Source organism: Rhinichthys klamathensis, unplaced genomic scaffold (assembly GCF_029890125.1).
Source record: "Rhinichthys klamathensis goyatoka isolate OS25496 unplaced genomic scaffold, OSU_Roscu_1.1 h1tg000406l_1, whole genome shotgun sequence".
Lineage (NCBI taxonomy): Eukaryota > Metazoa > Chordata > Actinopteri > Cypriniformes > Leuciscidae > Rhinichthys > Rhinichthys klamathensis.
In genome coordinates this window covers 1,225,500-1,250,405 of record NW_026606907.1, presented here as the reverse complement: position 1 = coordinate 1,250,405, position 24,906 = coordinate 1,225,500, and the positions used below count along the sequence as shown (strand labels likewise).

Sequence of the window (24,906 nt, the reverse complement as noted above, 5' to 3'; positions counted from 1 at the left end):
CCGATAACGTTAAAAATGAACATATAATGGCCGATAACATTAAAAATGAACATATAACGGCCGATAACATTAAAAATGAACATATATCAGCCGATACCGAAAACATTAAAAATGAACATATATCGGCCGATAACGTTAAAAATGAACATATAATGGCCGATAACATTAAAAATGAACATATAACGGCCGATAACATTAAAAATGAACATATATCGGCCGATACCGAAAACATTAAAAATGAACATATATCAGCCGATACCGAAAACATTAAAAATGAACATATATCAGCCGATACCGAAAACATTAAAAATGAACATATATCGGCCGATACCGAAAATAGGGCTGTGTATCACCAACAATGTCACGATACGATACGTATCACGATACTAAAGCCACGATACGATATGTATCACGATATGGATCAATTTGGAATTTAAATTTCTTTTGAGCTGAGTTTAGTAACAGTAATATCTGCTTATTGAATAACCAGTGTTATAACAGTTGTGATAACTGAAAAACAATGAGTTAAATGAATAAAAAAGCTTAGAATGGCTCTTCCTTCATGCTTTTAAAGTCAGCCTCAATAACTGAAATGACAATTATAGTGACACTGAAGCATGTCTACACGGCTCAATGACTAAACAAAACTTAAAACATTCCATAAAAGCAAAAACGGTAACAACTTAAATTTAACTTAGTTTTCTCAAACTCTTTTAAACACCTAGTATTTAACAGGTCTTAAGTGTTGGAATGTGCACCAAACAAAGTAATTTCTTCTACGTTGAAATCATTTTAAATGATTACATTTTCAAATTTTTATGCAGAAACAACAATTGACTGACATGCTCAGGGTTAAGAGAGTGACAGCAGAATATCTCGCTTAACTTCATCATACAACCGGGGAATTGCCGTTTCTGTAAAAACCTTTATGCTTATTTAAGACATAACCAACTGTGTTTAGAGGATACTTACCAAGAACGACATTTTTGACATCATTTTGCGTGTTTTAGTCTGTTAAAGCGATATAATCTCGCGAGCTGTATGTGAGGCGGCTTTACTCTAGTCTATGTATGCACGCAGAGAAAACCAACTCTCAGAGAGCGCGCAAGTACTGAATAGTTTAAAATTGTTTGAATGTTTAAACTGGTAAGACTTAAAGACATGCAAATGGTAAACTTTAGTCACGATAGCCCGATTGTGCAAGTGAATATTCCGTCATGTCCCGACTCCTAACCGTGAGCGTGTAGTTTCACCGGCTGCAGCGCTGGACGCTTGCCCGAGACGAGAGCGAGAGAGACGCAGCACTGCATTGAACTCATGCTGATTGTGAAATTGCGTCTCACAGAAAGTTTTAAAATGACTGATTTGATTTTATAATCTGTGTGGATTCATTTACTAATACTACAACCTACATGCTAAAGTGAATCAATGTTTCCGGGAATTTCCCGCATTATAAACTGCGGGAATTATTCAAATTATGCGCAATCCCGCGCCGAAATTCGAGCCCTGAATTGGCTACATTCAAAAGCACAAAAGTATCGATACGGCAGCTGCTGTATCGATACGCGTATCGCCAGAGGTTCATGACGATATATCGTTGTATGGATATTCTGAGCACAGCCCTAACCGAAAACATTAAAAATGAACATATATCAGCCGATAACAATATATCATGTAGCCCTATTTTTTTTATTTATCCTTGCAAACGTCTCTCTCTCTTCTCCCGCAGGATCATGGGTCTGTACGTGTCGGTGGTTCTGGTCATCGGTAAGTTTGTGCGAGGCTTCTTCAGCGAGATCTCTCACTCCATCATGTTCGAGGAGTTGCCGTGCGTCGATCGCATACTCAAAATATGCATAGACATTTTCCTGGTGCGGGAAACCGGAGAACTGGAGCTCGAGGAAGAGCTTTACTCCAAACTCATCTTCCTCTATCGCTCTCCAGAGACCATGATCAAGTGGACGAGAGAGAAGAATCAAGACTGAGAGGGTTTTGTGGGACTAGAAGCTTCACTGCTTTATATAAGCTGGACGAACAGCGAGTCTAAAGCCGTTTCTCCAGCGCTTCGAAGCCTTGCTGATGTTATCGGCTTCTTTGCACTCAGAGGTTTGATGATGGAGGTCGTCTGTTATTCAGCAAAGCTTGAGGATCAGCCCTGTGACGGATTCAGACGCTAGTGAACGCTGGGAACGACACAGCAGGACCTTCCAAGTGGAAATACAAACACTATAGGAGTGAATCTCACTAACCTCCGTCTGGGTTATATCTGACCACCCGATTACAGGGATTTTCCCAAGTAAAATAAGCCTGTTTTGTGGACTATCAATACTTTCTCCAAGTAGGATTATTAAGATTGTTCTAGAATACATTCTGAATTATCCTCATTACTATAATAATTTTCTAAGCATAACTTAGAGGCAAGCCCAACAAATACTCATAGTGATAAATATTCCACAACTGATAATTGTCATGAAAACCAATGCAAATAAACATAAATGTTCATTTTTATTATGCAAAATATCAAAATATAGTAACAAGTGCATATTTCTATTAATCAGGGTTCATACTCATTTTATCAATACATTTCCATGATCTATATAAAATAATAACAAGCATCCATGTTCAAATTTATCATAGCATGTCTTAACTAAAATGAATGCTGATTGTTTGCTTGCCCTTGGTTCTAATAAGTACAAGCATAACGTCACATGACTGAATGCCAGGATGTGGAGTTATTGTAATTAGTTTAATTATCAATCTATTATCAAAACTTTCTGGTTTATTTGTTTTTCCAAAACGTTTCCAGGCCTTTTTCTTCATTTATTCCGTTGTGTAATTATGAGGTGAAATATGACCCAGACTTGATGGATTTTGTGAGATTTGAACTTTTTTTTGTTTTTTGTTCTGATACTACAGTAAAAGTGTTTACAAGCCACAGTATCTTAGGATGAGAGCCATTCATATTTCATTCCTGGTTTTACAATTTCTGATCAAACACTTGAATCATAAGAAAGACTAGAATCCGCTACATATTACAAGAGCTGTGATGTTTCAACACTCTGTATTGTGTGTGTTAAACGCACACGTGTGTAATAATGAGTGTGCCAAAGCTCGTCTGTAATAATCACTTCCACTGTATGCTTATGCAGAGAGACATGAACTCTGTGCTTTCTTTTTGTCTTCAGAAATCAAACGAGCCTGTAAAAATTCCTTGCAGTTTGCTAAATTAAGAACTCAAGAACGATGCATTATTATATTACTGTACAAACAACTGAATATATAAAAGGTTATGTTGATTTAAATGGCAGGCGACATGTTCACTGATGATATAACACAAGCCAAATGTGCTCAAGCAACAACAACAAAAAAACGTGCTGCTATAAAATGTTTAAAAATTATATCTTTTCTTTTATTTACTTTCAAACGGAGACAAATAATGAAATTATTACAATGCAATACTTTAACGATACGGCTTTAATATCTGCTAGTCGCCGTCCTCCAAAAGATACTCGCTGATTTCCATCTTCATCAAAGCTCTGTGGGAAGAAACCGTAGACATATTCACATGCAAATTTTGGGATATTGCATAAAATTTAAAAATGCTGGATGGAAATGCAAAGATGCACATCAACTCTAAAAATGTACATTAAAAAAAAACTTGTGCTCAAATGAGATTTTTCTCTTGTTTCATCTGACAACAACATGCATGAACTACGCTGGAAACACATTACAGAATAAATGCACATCCAAAAAGTCATGTGACTGTGCGACGTGACGGCATAACAGGACTAGCCAGCGGACCAATCACATCACAGCATCTCAAAACGTCAAAGCGGTTCAGTGTGATGGTTAGTGTTCAGTATAAAGCGTTTACTCGACTGCATTTACTGGATTCTGCAGCAAGTCGTTATCTATCAAAGAAATGCAGCAACTAACATTTTCTCTAGTGATATTTGCCACCAGTTTATCAGGAAGTGATGTTTTTGTTCTATGATTTATTACAATTTTGCGCATTAGATAAATTGGCAACTTTGGGTGTAAACATGTCGAGTGACTCTAAGGCGGTTCACACTTCGGTTTTCTTGATTCTTTTGGTCCGAATCAAAAAATAAAATGATAATTTAGTCCTGGTTCGCGTAGCGTTCACACTGTCATTCTTAAAGGGATAGTTCACTTTGAAATTATTTTTTATATGTTTTAGCTTACCTCAAGGGCATCCAAGATGTAAGTGTCTTTGTTTCCGCAGTAGTTTCAATTTTGATATTTTTAGGTCAAACCGTTCTTGTCTGTCAGTCATATAATGCAGGTCTATGGTCACCACCTCAAAGAGCATGCACAGAGAAGTCCAAATTAAACATGATTTAATGACTCGTAAATGTAAGTACACATTGATGGCCTAAGACACGAAACGAGCGGTTTGTGTGAGAAAACCAACAGTATTTATATCGTTTTTACCTCTTGTAAACACAGCCACGTCCAAGTGATCTGAGGGCGCCGGCGCTTCGGTCTGTGCGTTACAAGAGGTAAAAACGATATAAATACTGTTGGTTTTCTCACACAAACCGCTCGTTTCGTGTCTTAGGCCATCAATGTGTACTTACATTTACGAGTCATTAAATCATGTTTAATCTGGACTTCTCTGTGCTGCTCTTTGAGGTGGAGACCATAGACCTGCATTATATGACTGACAGACAAGAACGGTTTGACCTAAAAATATCAAAATTGAAAATACTGCGGACACAAAGACACCTACATCTTGGATGCCCTTGAGGTAAGCTAAAACATATCAAAAATTCATTTCAAAGTGAACTATCCCTTTAAGACCGAACCTAAAGATTAAGGCTTTTATGACGGAACATCTAAAACAATCCTTTGTGCCAAACATGCTCGTTGTGTGTGTGTGTGTGTGTGTGTGTGTGTGTACATGATGGTGTTTTAATCAGCTGCGATAAAATAGTTCTGAATATGAAATATTTCAGTCTTCATCTTATCAATTAACTTCTGCTTCAAAAGACTCGAGTGACCGGACCATTTCATATTTTTGAAACTCATTTAATCTTTAGTGTATGGAAAAGAGCGTCCCGGATATTAACATTTTGCGTTCCAAGGAGGAAAAGGATGATGTGAACAATGATGATGATGATTTAAGGTGACAGCGCAGTATTTCCCACCTTTTCCTCCGTTTCTCCGCCTCTGTCCTGATGTACGCTGGAAGAGTGTCGACGGATTCCTGTGGGAAAGAGGAACGTCAGAACATTTTCTGTGTGTAGTTCACTAACACATGTTCTAATGTTGGGTTCATTTCTTTTTCCCACTGTAGGGCTATTAAAGTGAACATTTATATACTTGTTTAAGGTGCAGTGTGTAAGTTTTAGCAGCATCTAGTGGTGAGGTTGTGAACTGCACCCAACAGAAGTTACGGTGGCCGACAGGAAGTGATGTCATCGTCTGAGACAGCAGAGAGTAACCATGAGGTTCTTTACAAAGATAAATTAATAAATTATATTTACTTTATTATTCAGTAAAACGATGTTATTGCGAATATTATTATTACTTGTTCATCATTGTGTCGGTGTTTTATTCGCTAGATCTTTACACGAAGAACAACATAGTGGCGAAACGTGTTTGTCCGTTCAGGGCCACCGTAGAAACATGTGGATGTGTGTGTGTAGAGAGAAATGCCTCATTCTAAGCTAATAAACACATAACGCTTCATTAAGTAAGGTCTTTATACACCACTGAACACATAGTTATGTATATGATATTGCATTTGTCAACAGATCCTCCTAAATATTACACACTGCACCTTTAAAGCACCCCAATAACAAAGTTATATTATGCAAAATCCTCTTTTTTTTTGGACATAAATGTGTGTTGGCTGTGTGTGAACACAATCAGCAGTAATGATGAAAATATTGTTACATATTATTCATTACATGGCAGTAATGAAAGAGAGAGCGCACACTTTATTACAGTTCATACGAGTCGTTTTATGGATATAAAGTTTATCAGTTTATTAAGCACCTCCTGAAAAGGCATAAAGTGTGTATATATTTGTCAGCTGTTCGTTGTAACGAGTGTTTCGGTTTAATTCGCTGTGTATGTTGATGATAAAGAAAGGGAGAGAGAGAGTTTATGGACAACACTTTAATGCACACTTCTTATACTGTGTTTTATTCAGTGATTTTCTGGAGTGAAACGTATGATTCAGCTTTTGTGTGATGGCCTAAACTTTATTAATACGTTTTATGAAATTTATTGTACATTTATTGTATTAATACTGGATAAAAGCAAGATGACAACCTACACCAGTGCTTCTCAAAGTCCGGACTCCGGTCCGGATCCGGACCCGCCTCCATTTCGTATTTCAAGAGCCCTAATTGTGTGTAGGGATTAAAAGTCTGGATTTCCTATTTTGATAAACGCATGTTAAAATCATTTGTTTATTTTTTATGATGGTCCAAAATTATTATATATTTATAATAATAGAGATATTTAAAGTTTTCCTCCGTGATTTAGTTGCCATGACATCCAGTGAGCGTGTGACTTTTGACGTAATCGGGCGCAACCACGACGCGACACTTCCCGGCGTAAGCGTTTGAATGGGTGTGGAGGATGTCTTTGTCCAGGAAAAGAAAAGTTGACGAAGAAAATAGAGTTTTCAAAGATGATTGGACAGAGAGGTATGCGTTCACAGATATCCCAAATCTCCCGGAAGTTCCAGGAGTCTCCCGCATATTGATAGCGGCTCCTGATGCCCGCAAATTAGTTCAAATCTCTCGGAATTTAAAGCTCGCGAGCTCCAAACCGTGCAGCGCGCGTACAGCAGAGAGGGAGAGAGCGAGAGACCTTACGTGTGTGTGCAAATGCGCGTGTGTCTCATGAAGCGCATGTAAGACTGGAAAAATGTTGCCTGGTCTGATGAGTCTCGATTTCTGTTGAGACATTCAGATGGTAGAGTCAGAATTTGGCGTAAACGGAATGAGAACATGGATCCATCATGCCTTGTTACCACTGTGCAGGCTGGTGGTGGTGGTGTAATGGTGTGGGGGATGTTTTCTTGGCACACTTTAGGCCCCTTAGTGCCAATTGGGCATCGTTTAAATGCCACGGCCTACCTGAGCATTGTTTCAGACCATGTCCATCCTTTTATGGCCACCATGTACCCATCCTCTGATGGCTACTTCCAGCAGGATAATGCACCATGTCACAAAGCTCGAATCATTTCAAATTGGTTTCTTGAACATGACAATGAGTTCACTGTACTAAAATGGCCCCCACAGTCACCAGATCTCAACCCAATAGAGCATCTTTGGGATGTGGTGGAACGGGAGCTTCGTGCCCTGGATGTGCATCCCACAAATCTCCATCAACTGCAAGATGCTATCCTATCAATATGGGCCAAGATTTCTAAAGAATGCTTTCAGCACCTTGTTGAATCAATGCCACGTAGAATTAAGACAGTTCTGAAGGCGAAAGGGGGTCAAACACAGTATTAGTATGGTGTTCCTAATAATCCTGTAGGTGAGTGTAAGTTATAACCGTGATTAAACTAAACTACCCGTTCTCTCTCCATACGGCATATATTACATCCGTACAGTTTCTGAGATTTTACTGCGTGAGATTGTCTTGTTTTGTTGCCACCAGTATAAGCTCTTGAAGCCCCGCCCTCTTCTTAAAAGGGGGCAGGGCACAGCACCACATTTGCATTTAAAGAGACACACACACACACACAGACAAAAGCGGCCATTTTAACATGCTATAAACATGATCTGTGGGGTGTTTGAGCTGAAACTTCACACACACACACGCACACGTCAGAGACTTACTTTACATCTTATAAAACATAGCATAATAGGTGCGCTTTAAATCTGTAATTTGATTTGGTCTCTCATGAAACTCACCATGTCCTTAACCGTGAGTCTACAGCTGTAACACAACAGTGTCTTCCAGTCCTGATGTGCAGGAACCCTGAAATGCATCCAGAAAAGCAGAAATAACATCAAAAGCACATCGTCTACTGACTCGGCTTATAATAAAACTTCAGAGAGAATAAATACGGCACCGGTTTGAGGAGCAGCCGCCGGTCCCACAACACTGAGTCTCCGCGCAGCGCAGTGCATCATGGGACACGTCCTGAGCCTCCACGCAGCGCAGTGCATCATGGGACACGTCCTTGGGCTTGATCTGGGACAGCTGCTCAGACACCAGAGTGGCATGGAAAGCCGAAGCTTTATCTGCAGAGAAACAGTTATGTCAGGCTCATGTTTGGTGTTGGGCGGGTCCACCCTAATCATCTGGACTAAAGTCGTTCTCACACCTGGACGTCCGAACCAAAGTTCATGTTTGGATACATTTCATACATTCGGTAAGTTTTGGTTTGGTTTCACATTGCAAGTATGCGAGCGCACTAAAGAACTCTACATGACGTCCTGTCGTCATCATCTATGTGGGCTGCATCTCGACTCTGATTGGCTTGTAAACGGACGTGCGTCTGACGTCAGCGTGTCGTCAGTTCGGCGGGTAACTTTGACAAGAATGAACGAACCGACGCATATCGTTGCCCAGTGACGTGCGGTGATGTCTTAAAGAGGCTAGGCACTGAGTTATGAAAGCCAGATTACCTGATTTATTGTTTAGGCTAATAATACGTAATAACAGTAAACGTTACGCACAAGCGCAGCATAACAATGTACAAATCAGGATGTATATTGTGTACACTCACAGTCTCTCTCTCTGTCTCTCGCACATACACACATACATACATGCACGCACACACACAAGCCTGGCACAGCGCACACACACACACCCACACACACACTCACCCAAACACACACACACACTCACCCACATCAGTGTCGAGAGCGCACACACACACACACACACACACTCACCCACATCAGTGTCGAGAGCGCACACACACACACACACACACACACACTCACCCACATCAGTGTCGAGAGCGCACACACACACACACACACACACACACACACACACACACACACACACACACACACACACTCACCCACATCAGTGCCGAGAGCGCACACACACACACACACTCACCCACATCAGTGTCGAGAGCGCACACACACACCCACATCAGTGTCGAGAGCACACACACACTCACCCACATCAGTGTCGAGAGCGCACACACACACACACACACTCACCCACATCAGTGTCGAGAGCGCACACACACACACTCACCCACAGTAGTGTCGAGAGCGCACACACACACACACTCACCCACAGTAGTGTCGAGAGCGCACACACACACACACACTCACCCACAGTAGTGTCGAGAGCGCACACACACAGAAGGCATTTAGACGCAGGTTCAGTTGCTTCACTTCCAGAAGGTTTGACTGTGTGAAGCTTCTCACTCGTTCTGCAGAGGAAACATCAAGACAACAATGAAATGTAAAACACTGAAGTCAGAGCTGTTGTTTCAGAGGAAGATGAAGAGGAAGATGAAGTGGAAGATGGAGAGGAAGATGGAGAGGAAGATGAAGTGGAAGATGGAGAGGAAGAGGAAGATGGAGAGGAAGAGGAAGATGGAGAGGAAGAGGAAGATGGAGAGGAAGATGAAGTGGAAGATGGAGAGGAAGATGAAGTGGAAGATGAAGAGGAAGATGAAGAGGAAGATGGGAGAGGAAGATGAAGGAAGATGAAGATAGAGGAAGATGAAGGAAAAGGAAGATGAAGAGGAAGATGATGAAGAGGAAGATGGAGTGAAAGATGATGAAGAGGAAGATGGAGAGGAAGAGGAAGATGGAGTGGAAAAGGAAGATGATGAAGAGGAAGATGGAGTGGAAGATGAAGGAAGAGCAAGATGATGAAGAGGAAGAGGACCTGTAGATGGTGCTGACAGTGGAGGGGAACTCGGCCTGAAGGTTGGTGACGAACGCCTCCGTGAGTCTCTGGATGCTGGCTTTATCCGGAGTCTGAAGGAGAAGTTCAACCGCAGGATCAGAGTCACGTCTACAGTAATCCAGACATCTGATCAGAGTCACGTCTACAGTAATCCAGACATCTGAACAGAGTCACGTCTACAGTAATCCAGACATCCGATCAGTCACGTCTACAGTAATCCCGACATCTGATCAGAGTCACGTCTACAGTAATCCACAACATCTGATCAGAGTCACGTCTACAGTAATCCCCAGACATCTGATCAGAGTCACGTCTACAGTAATCCAGACATCTGAACAGAGTCACGTCTACAGTAATCCAGACATCTGATCAGAGTCACGTCTACAGTAATCCAGACATCTGATCAGAGTCACGTCTACAGTAATCCAGACATCTGATCAGAGTCACGTCTACAGTAATCCAGACATCTGATCAGAGTCACGTCTACAGTAATCCAGACATCTGATCAGAGTCACGTCTACAGTAATCCCGACATCTGATCAGAGTCACGTCTACAGTAATCCACAACATCTGATCAGAGTCACGTCTACAGTAATCCCCAGACATCTGATCAGAGTCACGTCTACAGTAATCCAGACATCTGATCACAGTCACGTCTACAGTAATCCAGACATCCGTCACGTCTACAGTAATCCAGACATCCGATCAGAGTCACGTCTACAGTAATCCAGACATCTGATCAGAGTCACGTCTACAGTAATCCCGACATCTGATCACAGTCACGTCTACAGTAATCCCGACATCTGATCACAGTCACGTCTACAGTAATCCAGACATCCGTCACGTCTACAGTAATCCAGACATCCGATCAGAGTCACGTCTACAGTAATCCAGACATCTGAACAGAGTCACGTCTACAGTAATCCAGACATCTGAACAGAGTCACGTCTACAGTAATCCAGACATCTGATCAGAGTCACGTCTACAGTAATCCAGACATCTGATCAGAGTCACGTCTACAGTAATCCAGACATCTGAACAGAGTCACGTCTACAGTAATCCAGACATCTGAACAGAGTCACGTCTACAGTAATCCAGACATCCGATCATAGTCACGTCTACAGTAATCCAGACATCCGATCAGAGTCACGTCTACAGTAATCCAGACATCCGTCACGTCTACAGTAATCCAGACATCCGATCAGAGTCACGTCTACAGTAATCCAGACATCCATCTGATCAGAGTCACGTCTACAGTAATCCAGACATCTGATCAGAGTCACGTCTACAGTAATCCAGACATCTGATCAGAGTCACGTCTACAGTAATCCAGACATCTGATCAGAGTCACGTCTACAGTAATCCAGACATCTGATCAGAGTCACGTCTACAGTAATCCAGACATCCGATCAGAGTCACGTCTACAGTAATCCAGACATCTGATCAGAGTCACGTCTACAGTAATCCCGACATCTGATCACAGTCACGTCTACAGTAATCCCGACATCTGATCACAGTCACGTCTACAGTAATCCAGACATCCGTCACGTCTACAGTAATCCAGACATCCGATCAGAGTCACGTCTACAGTAATCCAGACATCTGAACAGAGTCACGTCTACAGTAATCCAGACATCTGATCAGAGTCACGTCTACAGTAATCCAGACATCCGATCAGAGTCACGTCTACAGTAATCCAGACATCCGATCAGAGTCACGTCTACAGTAATCCAGACATCTGATCAGAGTCACGTCTACAGTAATCCAGACATCCGATCAGAGTCACGTCTACAGTAATCCAGACATCCGATCAGAGTCACGTCTACAGTAATCCAGACATCCGATCAGAGTCACGTCTACAGTAATCCAGACATCCGATCAGAGTCACGTCTACAGTAATCCAGACATCCGATCAGAGTCACGTCTACAGTAATCCAGACATCCGATCAGAGTCACGTCTACAGTAATCCAGACATCCGATCAGAGTCACGTCTACAGTAATCCAGACATCCGATCAGAGTCACGTCTACAGTAATCCAGACATCCGATCAGAGTCACGTCTACAGTAATCCAGACATCCGATCAGAGTCACGTCTACAGTAATCCAGACATCCGAACAGAGTCACGTCTACAGTAATCCAGACATCCGATCAGAGTCACGTCTACAGTAATCCAGACATCCGATCAGAGTCACGTCTACAGTAATCCAGACATCCGATCAGAGTCACGTCTACAGTAATCCAGACATCCGATCAGAGTCACGTCTACAGTAATCCAGACATCCGATCAGAGTCACGTCTACAGTAATCCAGACATCCGATCAGAGTCACGTCTACAGTAATCCAGACATCCGATCAGAGTCACGTCTACAGTAATCCAGACATCCGATCAGAGTCACGTCTACAGTAATCCAGACATCCGAACAGAGTCACGTCTACAGTAATCCAGACATCCGATCAGAGTCACGTCTACAGTAATTCAGACATCCGATCAGAGTCACGTCTACAGTAATCCAGATATCCGTTCAGTCACGTCTACAGTAATCCAGACATCCAATCAGAGTCACGTCTACAGTAATCCAGACATCCGAACAGAGTCACGTCTACAGTAATCCAGACATCTGATCAGAGTCACGTCTACAGTAATCCAGACATCCGATCAGAGTCACGTCTACAGTAATCCAGACATCCGATCAGAGTCACGTCTACAGTAATCCAGACATCCGATCAGAGTCACGTCTACAGTAATCCAGACATCCGATCAGAGTCACGTCTACAGTAATCCAGACATCCGATCAGAGTCACGTCTACAGTAATCCAGACATCCGATCAGAGTCACGTCTACAGTAATCCAGACATCCGATCAGAGTCACGTCTACAGTAATCCAGACATCCGATCAGAGTCACGTCTACAGTAATCCAGACATCCGATCAGAGTCACGTCTACAGTAATCCAGACATCCGATCAGAGTCACGTCTACAGTAATCCAGACATCCGATCAGAGTCACGTCTACAGTAATCCAGACATCCGATCAGAGTCACGTCTACAGTAATCCAGACATCTGAACAGAGTCAGGTCTACAGTAATCCAGACATCTGAACAGAGTCACGTCTACAGTAATCCAGACATCCGATCAGAGTCACGTCTACAGTAATCCAGACATCTGATCAGAGTCACGTCTACAGTAATCCAGACATCTGAACAGAGTCAGGTCTACAGTAATCCAGACATCTGAACAGAGTCACGTCTACAGTAATCCAGACATCTGATCAGAGTCACGTCTACAGTAATCCAGACATCTGATCAGAGTCACGTCTACAGTAATCCAGACATCTGATCAGAGTCACGTCTACAGTAATCCAGACATCCGATCAGAGTCACGTCTACAGTAATCCAGACATCCGATCAGAGTCACGTCTACAGTAATCCAGACATCTGATTAGAGTCACGTCTACAGTAATCCAGACATCTGATCAGAGTCACGTCTACAGTAATCCCCATAGATTAATCCCATCATGAAGACGGCGGTTTCCTTTAAAAACACTCCGTCCAGAAACTTTTGGAAAACGCCTGAAAACGCTAAATTCACCTTTACTGCGCATGTGTAAAACCTCACAGAAGCTCACTGAGATGATACTGACAGAGAAATAGATCATAAAGTTATCGCGCAATTCTTCTGACAGGATCATTTTATTTAGCAAAATATCTCAGCATTCACTGATGGTCAGGTCGCACTCACTCACTATTATATATTTGGTCTAAAACTGCTCATGTTTCGCCGCAGGACAGCAGATGTGAGTGAATTCTGTCATCTTTGCAGGACTGTGATATGAAGAGTGTGTGAAGTAATATATTTTAGTAACAGTGTGAAAGTGAATCGCACATAACAGGCACAATACCGCTATAAACATGAATATCTATTGGTACAATATGCGTCACATGACTAAACTTACGTCATCGTTTTTAAATACCTCAATTTTCCCAGTCCACACTACAACGCGAACACGGCGTTTTCAAAAAGCTTTGTTTTCATGAATAAAACGGCGTCTCAGTGTGAATAGAAGACCAAACGCAGAGAAAAAGATGCGTTTTCAAAGGAAAGCGTATCAGTGTGTTAGGCCTGAGGACACACACTCTCACCTTGGTCTCCAGTCCCGGGATAAAGACGGACGGCACGTGGAACATCCTACAGTACGCGGCGATCTCTTTAGAGGAATAATCCCTCATTGGCCGCACGACCACCACATCCCCGAACCGAGGATCACAGAAACCCTACGAGACAGTTCATGGAGACATGTGACCCTGGACCACAAAACCAGTCACGTCACACGGGTGTGTCTGTGGCAATAGACAACTACACATTGTATGGGTCAAAATTATCGATTTTTCTTTTATGCCAAAAGTCATTAGGATATTAAGTAAAGATCATGTTCCATGAAGATATTTAGTAAATTTCCTACCGTAAATGTATAAAAAATATATTTTTGTAAATGAATGAAGCCATATCGTGAACATAAATGCACAACTTTAAAGGAGATTTTCTCAATGTTTTGATTTTTTTGCACCCTCAGATTCCAGATATAGTCATATCTCGGCTAAATATTGCTAATAAACCATACATCAATGGAAAGCTTATGTATTCAGCTTTTATGTGATATATACATCTCAATTTAAAAAAATGACTCTTGTGACTGGTTTTGTGGTTCAGGGTCACATTTGCCCCTGTGTAATTATTCATCAATGAAGGAACAGAATTATAAAGTGTTATCCATAGATGATGACGACTATAATGCAAGCACACACACATCTCAGTAGCAGCTCTGAGGTCGTCATGAGGAACCGTGGGCTTGTTCTAGTGGCGCTCCTCACCGTGTCTGAAGCCAGCGCTGCTCCGCGACCCAGAGCGATGTTACTCAGCAGTTTCACAGCCAGTCGAGAGCAGCTTTCCCCCATCATGACCTTCGAGAAACCGTTCTCTCGGGCGACGTGCAGGATCAGGTGAAGCCTGTACCAATACACACACACTCAACTCTTTACACCAGGGCCAAGCTGAACTCTTGATTATGATTGGATCAGGGACATTCCCATGTGTTTGAGGTCAATGGTGGCATTCTGTAATGACCATCAGGGTTATTATCGGTAATTAAGTTGACACTTTAGTTTTGCGCTGTCTTTGTTGCACGTTACTTATTAGCGATTCAAAGAGAGTAGCAGTGAATCGAAACTGAACTATTAGGGATGCACCGATATGAAAATGTTGACCGATAACCGATAATTCTTTATATTTGAAAGCCGATAACTCTTTATATTTGAAAGCCGACAATTATTTATATTTGAAAGCCGATAACCGATAACTCTTTATATTTGAAAGCCGATAACCGATAACTCTTTATATTTGAAAGCCGATAACCGATAACTCTTTATATTTGAAAGCCGATAACCGATAACACTTTATATTTGAAAGCCGATACCGATAACACTTTATATTTGAAAGCCAATCACCGATAATTCTTTATATTCTAAAGCCAATAACCGATAATTCTTTATATTTGAAAGCCGATAATTCTTTATATTCGAAAGCCGATAACCTGTTTTTTTGTATATTTGAAAGCTGATAACCGATAACTCTTTATATTTGAAAACCGATAACTCTTTATATTTGAAAGCCAATAGCCGATAATTCTTTATATTCGAAAGCCAATAACCGATAATTCTTTATATTCGAAAGCCAATAACCGATAATTCTTTATATTTGAAAGCCGATAACCTGTCATTTTTTATATTTGAAAGCAGATAACCGATAACTCTTTATATTTGAAAACCGATAACTCTTTATATTTGAAAGCCAATAACCGATAATTCTTTATATTCGAAAGCCGATAATTCTTTATATTTGAAAGCCGATAACCGATAACTCTTTATATTTGAAAGCCGATAACCGATAATTCTTTACATTTAAAAGCCGATAACCGGTAATTCTCTATATTTGAAAGCCGATAACCGATAACTCTTTATATTTGAAAGCCAATAACCGATAATTCTTTATATTCGAAAGCCAATAACCGATAATTCTTTATATTTGAAAGCCGATAATTCTTTATATTTGAAAGCCGATAACCTGTAATTTTTTATATTTGAAAGCCGATAACTCTTCATATTTGAAAGCCGATAACCGATAACTCTTTATATTTGAAAGCCAATAACCGATAATTCTTTATATTCGAAAGCCAATAACCGATAACTCTTTATATTTGAAAGCCGATAACCTGTAATTTTTTATATTTGAAAGCCGATAATTCTTTATATTTGAAAGCCGATAACCTGTCATTTTTTATATTTGAAAGCCGATAACCGATAACTCTTTATATTTTAAAACCGATAACTCTTTATATTTGAAAGCCAATAGCCGATAATTCTTTATATTCGAAAGCCAATAACCGATAATTCTTTATATTTGAAAGCCGATAATTCTTTATATTTGAAAGCCGATAACCTGTCATTTTTTATATTTGAAAGCCGATAACCGATAACTCTCTTTATATTTGAAAACCGATAACTCTTTATATTTGAAAGCCAATAACCGATAATTCTTTATATTCGAAAGCCAATAGCCGATAATTCTTTATATTTGAAAGACGATAATTCTTTATATTTGAAAGCCAATAACCTGTAATTTTTTATATTTGAAAGCCAATAACCGATACCTCTTTATATTTGAAAGCCGATAACCGATAATTCTTTATATTTGAAAGCCGATAACCAATATATTGGTCAATAATTCTACATACAAATTTATTTAATTTTTGAGAGCCTGATTACAAAAAGAAAAGCCTCACCATTAAACATCCATGTCTCAAGCACTCAAGCATTTTCTCAGCAGGAAACCGGTGGAATGCCAACTCCAGGTAGGGAATGAGCTCTTACCCCAAGTGAAGGAGTTTAAGTACCTCGGGGTCTTGTTCACGAGTGAGGGGAGATTGGAGCAGGAGATTGGTCAATTTTTGTTCCTACCCTCACCTATGGTCATGAAGGCTGGGTCATGACTGAAAGAACGAGATCGCGGGTACAAGCGGCCGAAATGGGTTTCCTCAGGCGGGTGGCTGGTGTCTCCCTTAGAGATAGGGTGAGAAGCTCAGCCATCCGCGAGGAGCTCAGAGTAGAGCCACTGCTCCTTTGTGTCGAAAGGAGCCAGTTGAGGTGGTTTGGGCATCTGGTAAGGATGCCTCCTGGACGCCTCCTGGACGCCTCCCTAGGCACGTCCAGCTGGGAGGAGACCTCGGGGAAGACCCAGGACTAGGTGGAGAGATTATATCTCCACACTGGCCTGGGAACGCCTCGGGATCCCCCAGTCAGAGCTGGTTAATGTGGCTCGGGAAAGAGAAGTTTGGGGTCCCATGCTGGAACTGCTGCCCCCGCGACCCGACCCCGGATAAGCGGATGAAGATGGATGATGGATGGTCTCAAGCACTAAAATGTTCTCATTATAATTTAATGTAGTCTATATGACAGACTTGCACATGTTGCACTTTACTGTATTTTCCTTTTTTGAAGTGATTCCAATCATATTACAAGCAATTCAAAACCATCTTGTTCAACAGTGCGCATCTGAAGTGTAATAATAATAATAATAATAAAGGAAATAATCCATTATTTATCAGCTTTAAAATGTCGGCCAAATTTTCTTATCGGGCCGATAACGATAACTTTAAAAATGAACATATATCGGCTGATACCGATATGGTGGACGATATATCGTGCATCCAATATAATTATGTAATTAAAAAGTTATTATAACATTATTATGATGTTTTGTAATTTAAATGGAAGTAGCCCAATCAAATCAGTTCATTTTAACCTATAATATTATAGTAATGTACCAACTTAATCGATATCGAGTCAAACTGAATCAAAATTGAATCAAATTGCAAGCTTGTGAAACAAAATCGAAATGAATCATTAACTCTGTTATATAAACATTAGGGCTGGGAATTGAAACAAAGTTGTCAAAATCAAATACAGAGACTCAAATGAATCAGTTTTGTGGAAGCATGCAGTGAAATGAGCAATTTTTTCTTGAAATCAATCAGATTTGAGAGATCTTCGAGAGTGATTTCTAAAGAGTGACTCACCTGAGTGTGTGTAGCATGTCCTCTTTCGCTGTCAGTGTGTTCAGTGATGAGAACAGGCTCTCCAGCGCCAGCTTGTGTTCAGGAGAGTAAGCCGAGTCCTCTACAGTGAGCCGAGCCACAGCGCTGGCTGAATCCTCTTCTGTCCGCTTCTGCTCCTCTCGGATGAACTGGTCCACAGCGAGTTTATAGCTGGGATTGGACGGGTCTGGATCAGAAGTGACCGGCACCAGTACAGAGGCGGGCAGAGCGAACACCTGAGAAACGTAAGAGCAAAGCATTACAACAGTCAGAGTCAGGGAGTCCAACATGTAGTGTAGCTACCAACTATTTTCCTAGAGACACTGTTATAAATATTAGAAGATTAAACATTTTTATTGATTTGTTTATTTTCATGTAAAATTTGTATTTGTATTCATTTTTATTATTATTAATTTATTTAATTTTTTTTATTGTATAGTGTTATTAATGCTTTGGCAATGTGTGAGCGAGTGAGTGAGTGAGTAAGAGAGTGAGTGAGTCATTGAATGAGTGAGTGAGTGAGTGAGTTAGAGAGTGAGTGAGTGAGTGAGTGAGTGAGTGAGTGAGTGAGTGAGTGAGTGAGTGAGTCATTGACTGAGTGAGTCAGAGAGTGAGTGAGTGAGTCATTGACTGAGTGAGTCAGAGAGTGAGTGAGTGAGTCATTGACTGAGTGAGTCAGAGAGTGAGTGAGTGAGTCATTGACTGAGTGAGTCAGAGAGTGAGTGAGTGAGTCATTGACTGAGTGAGTCAGAGAGTGAGTGAGTGAGTCATTGACTGAGTGAGTTAGAGAGTGAGTGAGTGAGTGAGTGAGTGAGTCATTGACTGAGTGAGTCAGAGAGTGAGTGAGTGAGTCATTGACTGAGTGAGTGAGTGAGTGAGTGAGTCATTGACTGAGTGAGTCAGAGAGTGAGTGAGTGAGTGAGTCATTGACTGAGTGAGTCAGAGAGTGAGTGAGTGAGTCATTGACTGAGTGAGTTAGAGAGTGAGTGAGTGAGTGAGTGACTCAGTGAGTCATTGAGTTAGTGAGTCAGAGAGTGAGTCAGTGAGTGAGTGAGTCGTTGAGTGAGTCAGAGAGTGAATGAGTGAGTCAGTGAGTCGGTGAGTGAGTGAGTGAGTGAGTGAGCGAGTAAGAGAGTGAGTGAGCGAGTCATTGACTGAGTGAGTCAGAGAGTGAGTGAGTGAGTCAGTGAGTAAGAGAGTGAGTGAGTCATTGACTGAGTGAGTCAGAGAGTGAGTGATTAAGTCAGTGAGTAAGAGAGTGAGTGAGTCATTGACTGAGTGAGTGAGTGAGTCAGTGAGAGTGAGTGAGCGAGTAAGAGAGTGAGTGAGCGAGTCATTGACTGAGTGAGTCAGAGAGTGAGTGAGTGAGTCAGTGAGTAAGAGAGTGAGTGAGTCATTGACTGAGTGAGTCAGAGAGTGAGTGAGTGAGTCAGTGAGTAAGAGAGTGAGTGAGTCATTGACTGAGTGAGTCAGAGAGTGAGTGATTAAGTCAGTGAGTAAGAGAGTGAGTGAGTCATTGACTGAGTGAGTGAGTGAGTCAGTGAGAGTGAGTGAGCGAGTAAGAGAGTGAGTGAGCGAGTCATTGACTGAGTGAGTCAGAGAGTGAGTGAGTGAGTCAGTGAGTAAGAGAGTGAGTGAGTCATTGACTGAGTGAGTCAGAGAGTGAGTGAGTAAGTCTGTGAGTAAGAGAGTGAGTGAGTCATTGACTGAGTGAGTGAGTGAGTCAGTGAGAGTCGGTGAGTGAGTGAGTCAGTGAGTCATTGAATGAGTTAGTGGGTCAGAGAGTGAGAGAGTGAGTGAGTCAGTGAGTGAGTCGGTGAGTGAGTGAGTCGGTGAGTGAGTGAGTCAGAGAGTGAGTCAGTGAGTCATTGAATGAGTTAGTGAGTCGGTGAGTGAGTCAGAGAGTGAGAGAGTGAGTGAGTCAGTGAGTGAGTCGGTGAGTGAGTGAGTCGGTGAGTGAGTGAGTCAGAGAGTGAGTGAGTCGGTGAGTGAGTCGGTGAGTTAGTGAGTCAGAGAGTGAGTCAGTGAGAGAGTGAGTGAGAGAGTGAGTGAGTGAGTGTGTCAGAGAGTGAGTGAGTCAGTGAGTCGGTGAGTGAGTGAGTCAGAGAGTGAGTGAGGAGTCAGAGAGTGAGTGAGTCGGTGAGTGAGTGAGTGAGTCAGTGAGAGAGTGAGTGAGTGAGTGAGTCAGTCAGAGAGTGAGTGAGTCAGTGAGTCAGAGAGTGAGTGAGTGAGTGAGTGAGTGAGTGAGTGAGTGAGTGAGTGAGTGAGTGAGTGAGTCAGAGAGTGAGTGAGTCAGTGAGTGAGTCGGTGAGTGAGTGAGTGAGTCAGTGAGAGAGTGAGTGAGTGAGTCAGAGAGTGAGTGAGTCAGTGAGTCAGAGAGTGAGTGAGGAGTCAGTGAGTGAGTGAGTCAGAGAGTGAGTGAGGAGTCAGAGAGTGAGTGAGTGAGTCAGAGAGTGAGTGAGTCAGTGAGTGAGTCGGTGAGTGAGTGAGTCGGTGAGTGAGTCGGTGAGTGAGTGAGTGAGTGAGTCAGTGAGTGAGTGAGTCAGAGAGTGAGTGAGTCAGAGAGTGAGTGAGGAGTCAGAGAGTGAGTGAGTGAGTGAGTCAGAGAGTGAGTGAGGAGTCAGAGAGTGAGTGAGTGAGTCAGAGAGTGAGTGAGTCAGTGAGTGAGTCGGTGAGTGAGTGAGTCGGTGAGTGAGTCGGTGAGTGAGTCGGTGAGTGAGTGAGTCGGTGAGTGAGTCGGTGAGTGAGTGAGTCAGTGAGAGAGTGAGTGAGTGAGTGAGTCAGAGAGTGAGTGAGTCAGTGAGTCAGAGAGTGAGTGAGTCAGAGAGTGAGTGAGGAGTCAGAGAGTGAGTGAGTGAGTCAGAGAGTGAGTGAGTCAGTGAGTGAGTCGGTGAGTGAGTGAGTCGGTGAGTGAGTCGGTGAGTGAGTGAGTCAGAGAGTGAGTGAGTGAGTCAGAGAGTCATTGAATGTCTCTCTCTCTCTCTGCACAGAGGGAAGGAGCTGGGTCCGTTTACCTGCTCCAGAGGAACTATAAAGTACGGGAAGCCCGTGTGTGTGAAGATGCTCTTCAGTTGATCTACAGATCGCTGTCGCTCCTCTTGACTCCGCCCACAAGCGCCGCCGTCTAACACACACCACACACACACACACATCAAACCCTGTTTAAAATATCACCAAATGCTCAATGCTGAAGCATCATTTTGAGATACAGGAATAATGCCCTACTGGTCTGAGTCAAAGGGCTTTACCATCGATGTAAATGATTCCTGGCATAAATCGTAACTTTTTGGGAGCATCCCGACTCAAGCCCTGAACAAATAAAAGCAGAAAGTCACTTTATTTATCTAGTGCTTTATACAAAACAGATTGTAAAAATACATTTACACACACACTCTCACTTTTTTTGTTTTTTATCTCACTTGTATTTTACCTCTATAACTTGTGAGAGCATCGAGGAAGAGGCGGCGCCACCAGAAACAGCCAGAAGAACCTAAGAAGAGCAAGAGTGTGACGGTCAGTGACCAAACAATTGAGTCAGTGTGGATGCTGAAGGATTTAAGGATTTTTAAAGTGCCCTATTATGGCATTTTAAAGAATCCTAATGTGTTTTGGCGTCTCCTACAACAGGTTTACACGCATCAAAGGTCAAAAACACTTTAATTTCCTCATAATATACATTACAGCATCAGCCTTTTCTCTCAGTGTCTGAAACTGATTGATAAAGCATTCAGTCTCTGTAAGCTCCGCCTCTCTGAGAGCTTCCTCTGCTCTGATTGGTCAGAAAGCAAGCGCTCATTATCATATCTGAATCTCAGCTCTTGATCACAGTGATACGAACGTGGGTTTCACCGTATCAATCTCATCAAAGTGGATTTGCTTTGTCAGCAGAAAACAGCGTCTTCTCGACACGAACAACACGAGCCGAACTCTCCAGTCTCAGATTCACTACAGTGTTTGAGGGCGGAGCCAAGAGACGCTGCTCAGCCAATCAAGAACAGAGGCTGGAATTATGCAAATTAGCTACATTGGTTAGTAACAGGAAGTGAGACTGGAATTACTGACGACTCGTTTCAGCAGTTCAGAATCAATTCTTTCTTTTAGGAGACAATAACTTTATTTGTGTGTGTGTGTGTGTGTGTGTGTCTTTACATGCATTGCATTTTATTTATGCTTATATATTCATGTAATCATTTATAAATCAAATATTTATCACTCCATAATTGTCATTTTATTATATTTTATGTTGCTTATTATTTCCATGTTCTTGCGATGCTTGCTATTGTTGTTTAATATTATGATTGTGTGGTTCATGAGTTATTTTTTGGTTTGGTATGATAACAACACTTGTTGGATTTGTGCTGGTCAGACGAAGTCCACATTTAAATATTTGAGACAAACAGCGGTTTAAGGGAAGATGATTTAGAACAGCTTTTCTATTGAGAGTTTGTTTAATATGAAAACAGTTTTCAATCTATGGATAAAAGAAACTGATGCTTTTTTGCAATACTCTCACTCATTGATGATGAATGCCATTGATATTATAATATAATAATGATTATTAATGCTGATAGATATATTGTGTCTGGGGAAAGCCATGTAGTGTTATTAGGCTAGTTTAATTCATTTTTCACGCATTATAGTGTCATAATTTTCCATAATTCCACTAAAACTGAGGATATTGTTTTTATATTCACCTTCTCCTGGGGAAATATGACTCGATTCTTTCCCAGCATGGCCCGAAACTTGTGTATGAAGTATTCCTTGAAGCAGGACCTAGTCGAGGACAGAGAGTGTGTTTTTGGCGAGACTGCATCACTTAATGAAGCGTAATTAAAACACGGAGAAGATTAATGATCACCTACCGGCAAAACGCATCACTGACACGAATGATGAGCACGGCAGTTCCCTCCTTACACTTCATACACTTCCTGTCGAGCCGGAAAAATATACAATACAATTTTATTTGTATAGCACGTTTAAAAACAACTGGTGTTGACCAAAGATAGAAAACACATAAAACAGTAAAGCAAATCAAAGAACTGGGAACTGAACTTAAAAATAAAAATAAAAAAGCATGAAAATGTTTACATTTAAAAGATTTTGTGTAATTTGTTAATGTGAATAAAAATAAAAAAAAGTGAGTACCAGCGTTTTCTTTACCGTTTGTTTGTTTTCTTTTGTTTTTTGACATTTAAAAAAAAATCACGACTTCATCTGAATGTTATGAAACTCTGTGACTGTTGTGGTTGTAATAAAAAAAAGTCGCACTTTTGTTTTTCGCGTTCAAAAATGACTGCCATGGGAAATATGCAAAAATATGAATGCAAGAACTGACACTTCAAATGAACATTTAAAAAAAAAAATCTAAACCTTGACAAAAAGTAGCCTTTAAGAATGTCTAAATATATATCAAAATCCAAAAACTAATAAAAGTAAGTATTGATCTCTAACTAGAGAATGTATACGCCTCTTATATTGAGCTATATATGAATCTAGGGGTTACACCACAACATTACATACGTTTTTCTTTTTTACTTCCGACCAGATGGCACTAATCTGCCTTCAAAAAAATGATTTTAAAGGCAGTCTCTATTACAACATGAAATACTGCTTTAATTGAGAAGCAATAAAAAATATATTAGAAGGAAATATAATTTCAATCGGAATAAAATCATATTTACAACTTAGATACTAATTAGTACCACGAATTTCTCGCAAAATACAAAATAAAGAAAAAAAATATTGAACAAAAATGTATTACATTGTTTTTACTGTAAAACCTAAAATGTAACTTTTGGCGCTCCAGCGGTTAATAAACAGAACTGCATGCGTCTTGCGGAAGAACATTATAGCCGGAACTACTTCTATCTGTTTATGTCTATGACGAGTCACGCAGGTACTGTGCTACTCCGCAGCGGTTGATGTCCCACTCGGTCTTAAATAGTCCGAATATAAACTAATTATAGGCGTAGCGTAGTGATTCAGGATAAGAAGAAAACACGGGTTGGAAGATGGATTCACGATGTAGCCGCTCACATCTCCACAAAAAAAATATAATGGTACAATCATCATTATTGTCCAAAAAATGGTTCTTATTTCTGACACACACACACACACACACACACACACACACACACACACACACACACACACACACACAGCGGTTGTTTAGTTCAACTCACGTCGGCACAGGTATCTTCTCCTGTTTACACTCCAGACCATTATAATCCTCTTCAACTTCACACATGACGGCTTCAAACTCACAGACTATATGAAAGGAAACACACGATGTCACTCGTCCAACGATACGATGCTCTTTCAGCCTGTTTAGAAGCGAAAGATTCTCTCAAAACTTATTCAAGAGAATCGTCAAAATCACACATATTTCGTACAAGCTTGTTTTCACGTGTGACTGTGTAGAGAATTTTCCTGACCCCTTTTGATGACGTAAGAGGCCACGCCCATATGTTTGCTTTGAGCATCGTCTGACATTGATTTTTTTTTTTGATTATCTTAATGTGTAATGTTTACTTTTTGTGTAAACACCGTTAAATACCACATACACATGCAAAAATGAGCTAAAAGAAAAGCCCCTTTTTTTTTTACACAGAACAGAAGCATTGTGATTAGTTATTTTTTTTATTTTTTTTAATATTAATGTCTTAACGTTTTCGGTCAAAAATATATATACATATAAATATACTATTTTATACTATATAAAATATATACGTTGACAACCTTATTTGTTACAATCGCTACATTAGTTTTGCGCCATCTATCTATGCTCCATGGAATTGTTCTGAATGCGATGTCTGGGAAATGTAGTTCTATTGAACACCCGCTCTGCGAAAATGAGCGGTGTAAAGAACTACAACTCCC

At 41.0% G+C, this 24,906-nt stretch overlaps 2 protein-coding genes across 3 annotated transcripts in view; one reads left to right on the top strand and one right to left on the bottom strand.

The window, feature by feature from the left end:
* The window catches only part of piezo1 (piezo-type mechanosensitive ion channel component 1), a 149,668-nt gene extending 147,373 nt beyond the window's left edge, over positions 1–2,295 (top strand). The window contains exon 51 of the mRNA XM_056234815.1: positions 1,730–2,295. Within this exon, the coding sequence (XP_056090790.1) occupies positions 1,730–1,985 (256 nt within the window). The 3' untranslated portion in view covers positions 1,986–2,295. The remainder of the gene's footprint in view (positions 1–1,729) is intronic.
* A 1,181-nt stretch (positions 2,296–3,476) lies between these two features.
* Positions 3,477–22,982, bottom strand: ctu2 (cytosolic thiouridylase subunit 2 homolog (S. pombe)). Of its 2 annotated transcripts, XM_056234808.1 has the most exons (15): positions 22,890–22,982; positions 22,722–22,800; positions 21,458–21,517; positions 21,276–21,336; positions 21,042–21,151; positions 18,010–18,263; positions 14,750–14,885; positions 14,021–14,152; positions 9,859–9,950; positions 9,294–9,394; positions 8,181–8,237; positions 8,066–8,141; positions 7,905–7,971; positions 5,172–5,230; positions 3,477–3,536 (listed from the first exon to the last, which is right to left on the bottom strand). In XM_056234808.1, exons 1-15 carry the CDS (start codon positions 22,946–22,948, stop codon positions 3,485–3,487), a joined length of 1,395 nt encoding a protein of 464 aa, XP_056090783.1. In that variant the 5' UTR covers positions 22,949–22,982; the 3' UTR covers positions 3,477–3,484. The 2 variants fall into 2 exon arrangements, with proteins under 2 accessions (XP_056090783.1, XP_056090782.1); XM_056234807.1 differs by having other exon boundaries at positions 8,066–8,237.
* Between the last annotated feature and the right edge of the window lie 1,924 nt (positions 22,983–24,906).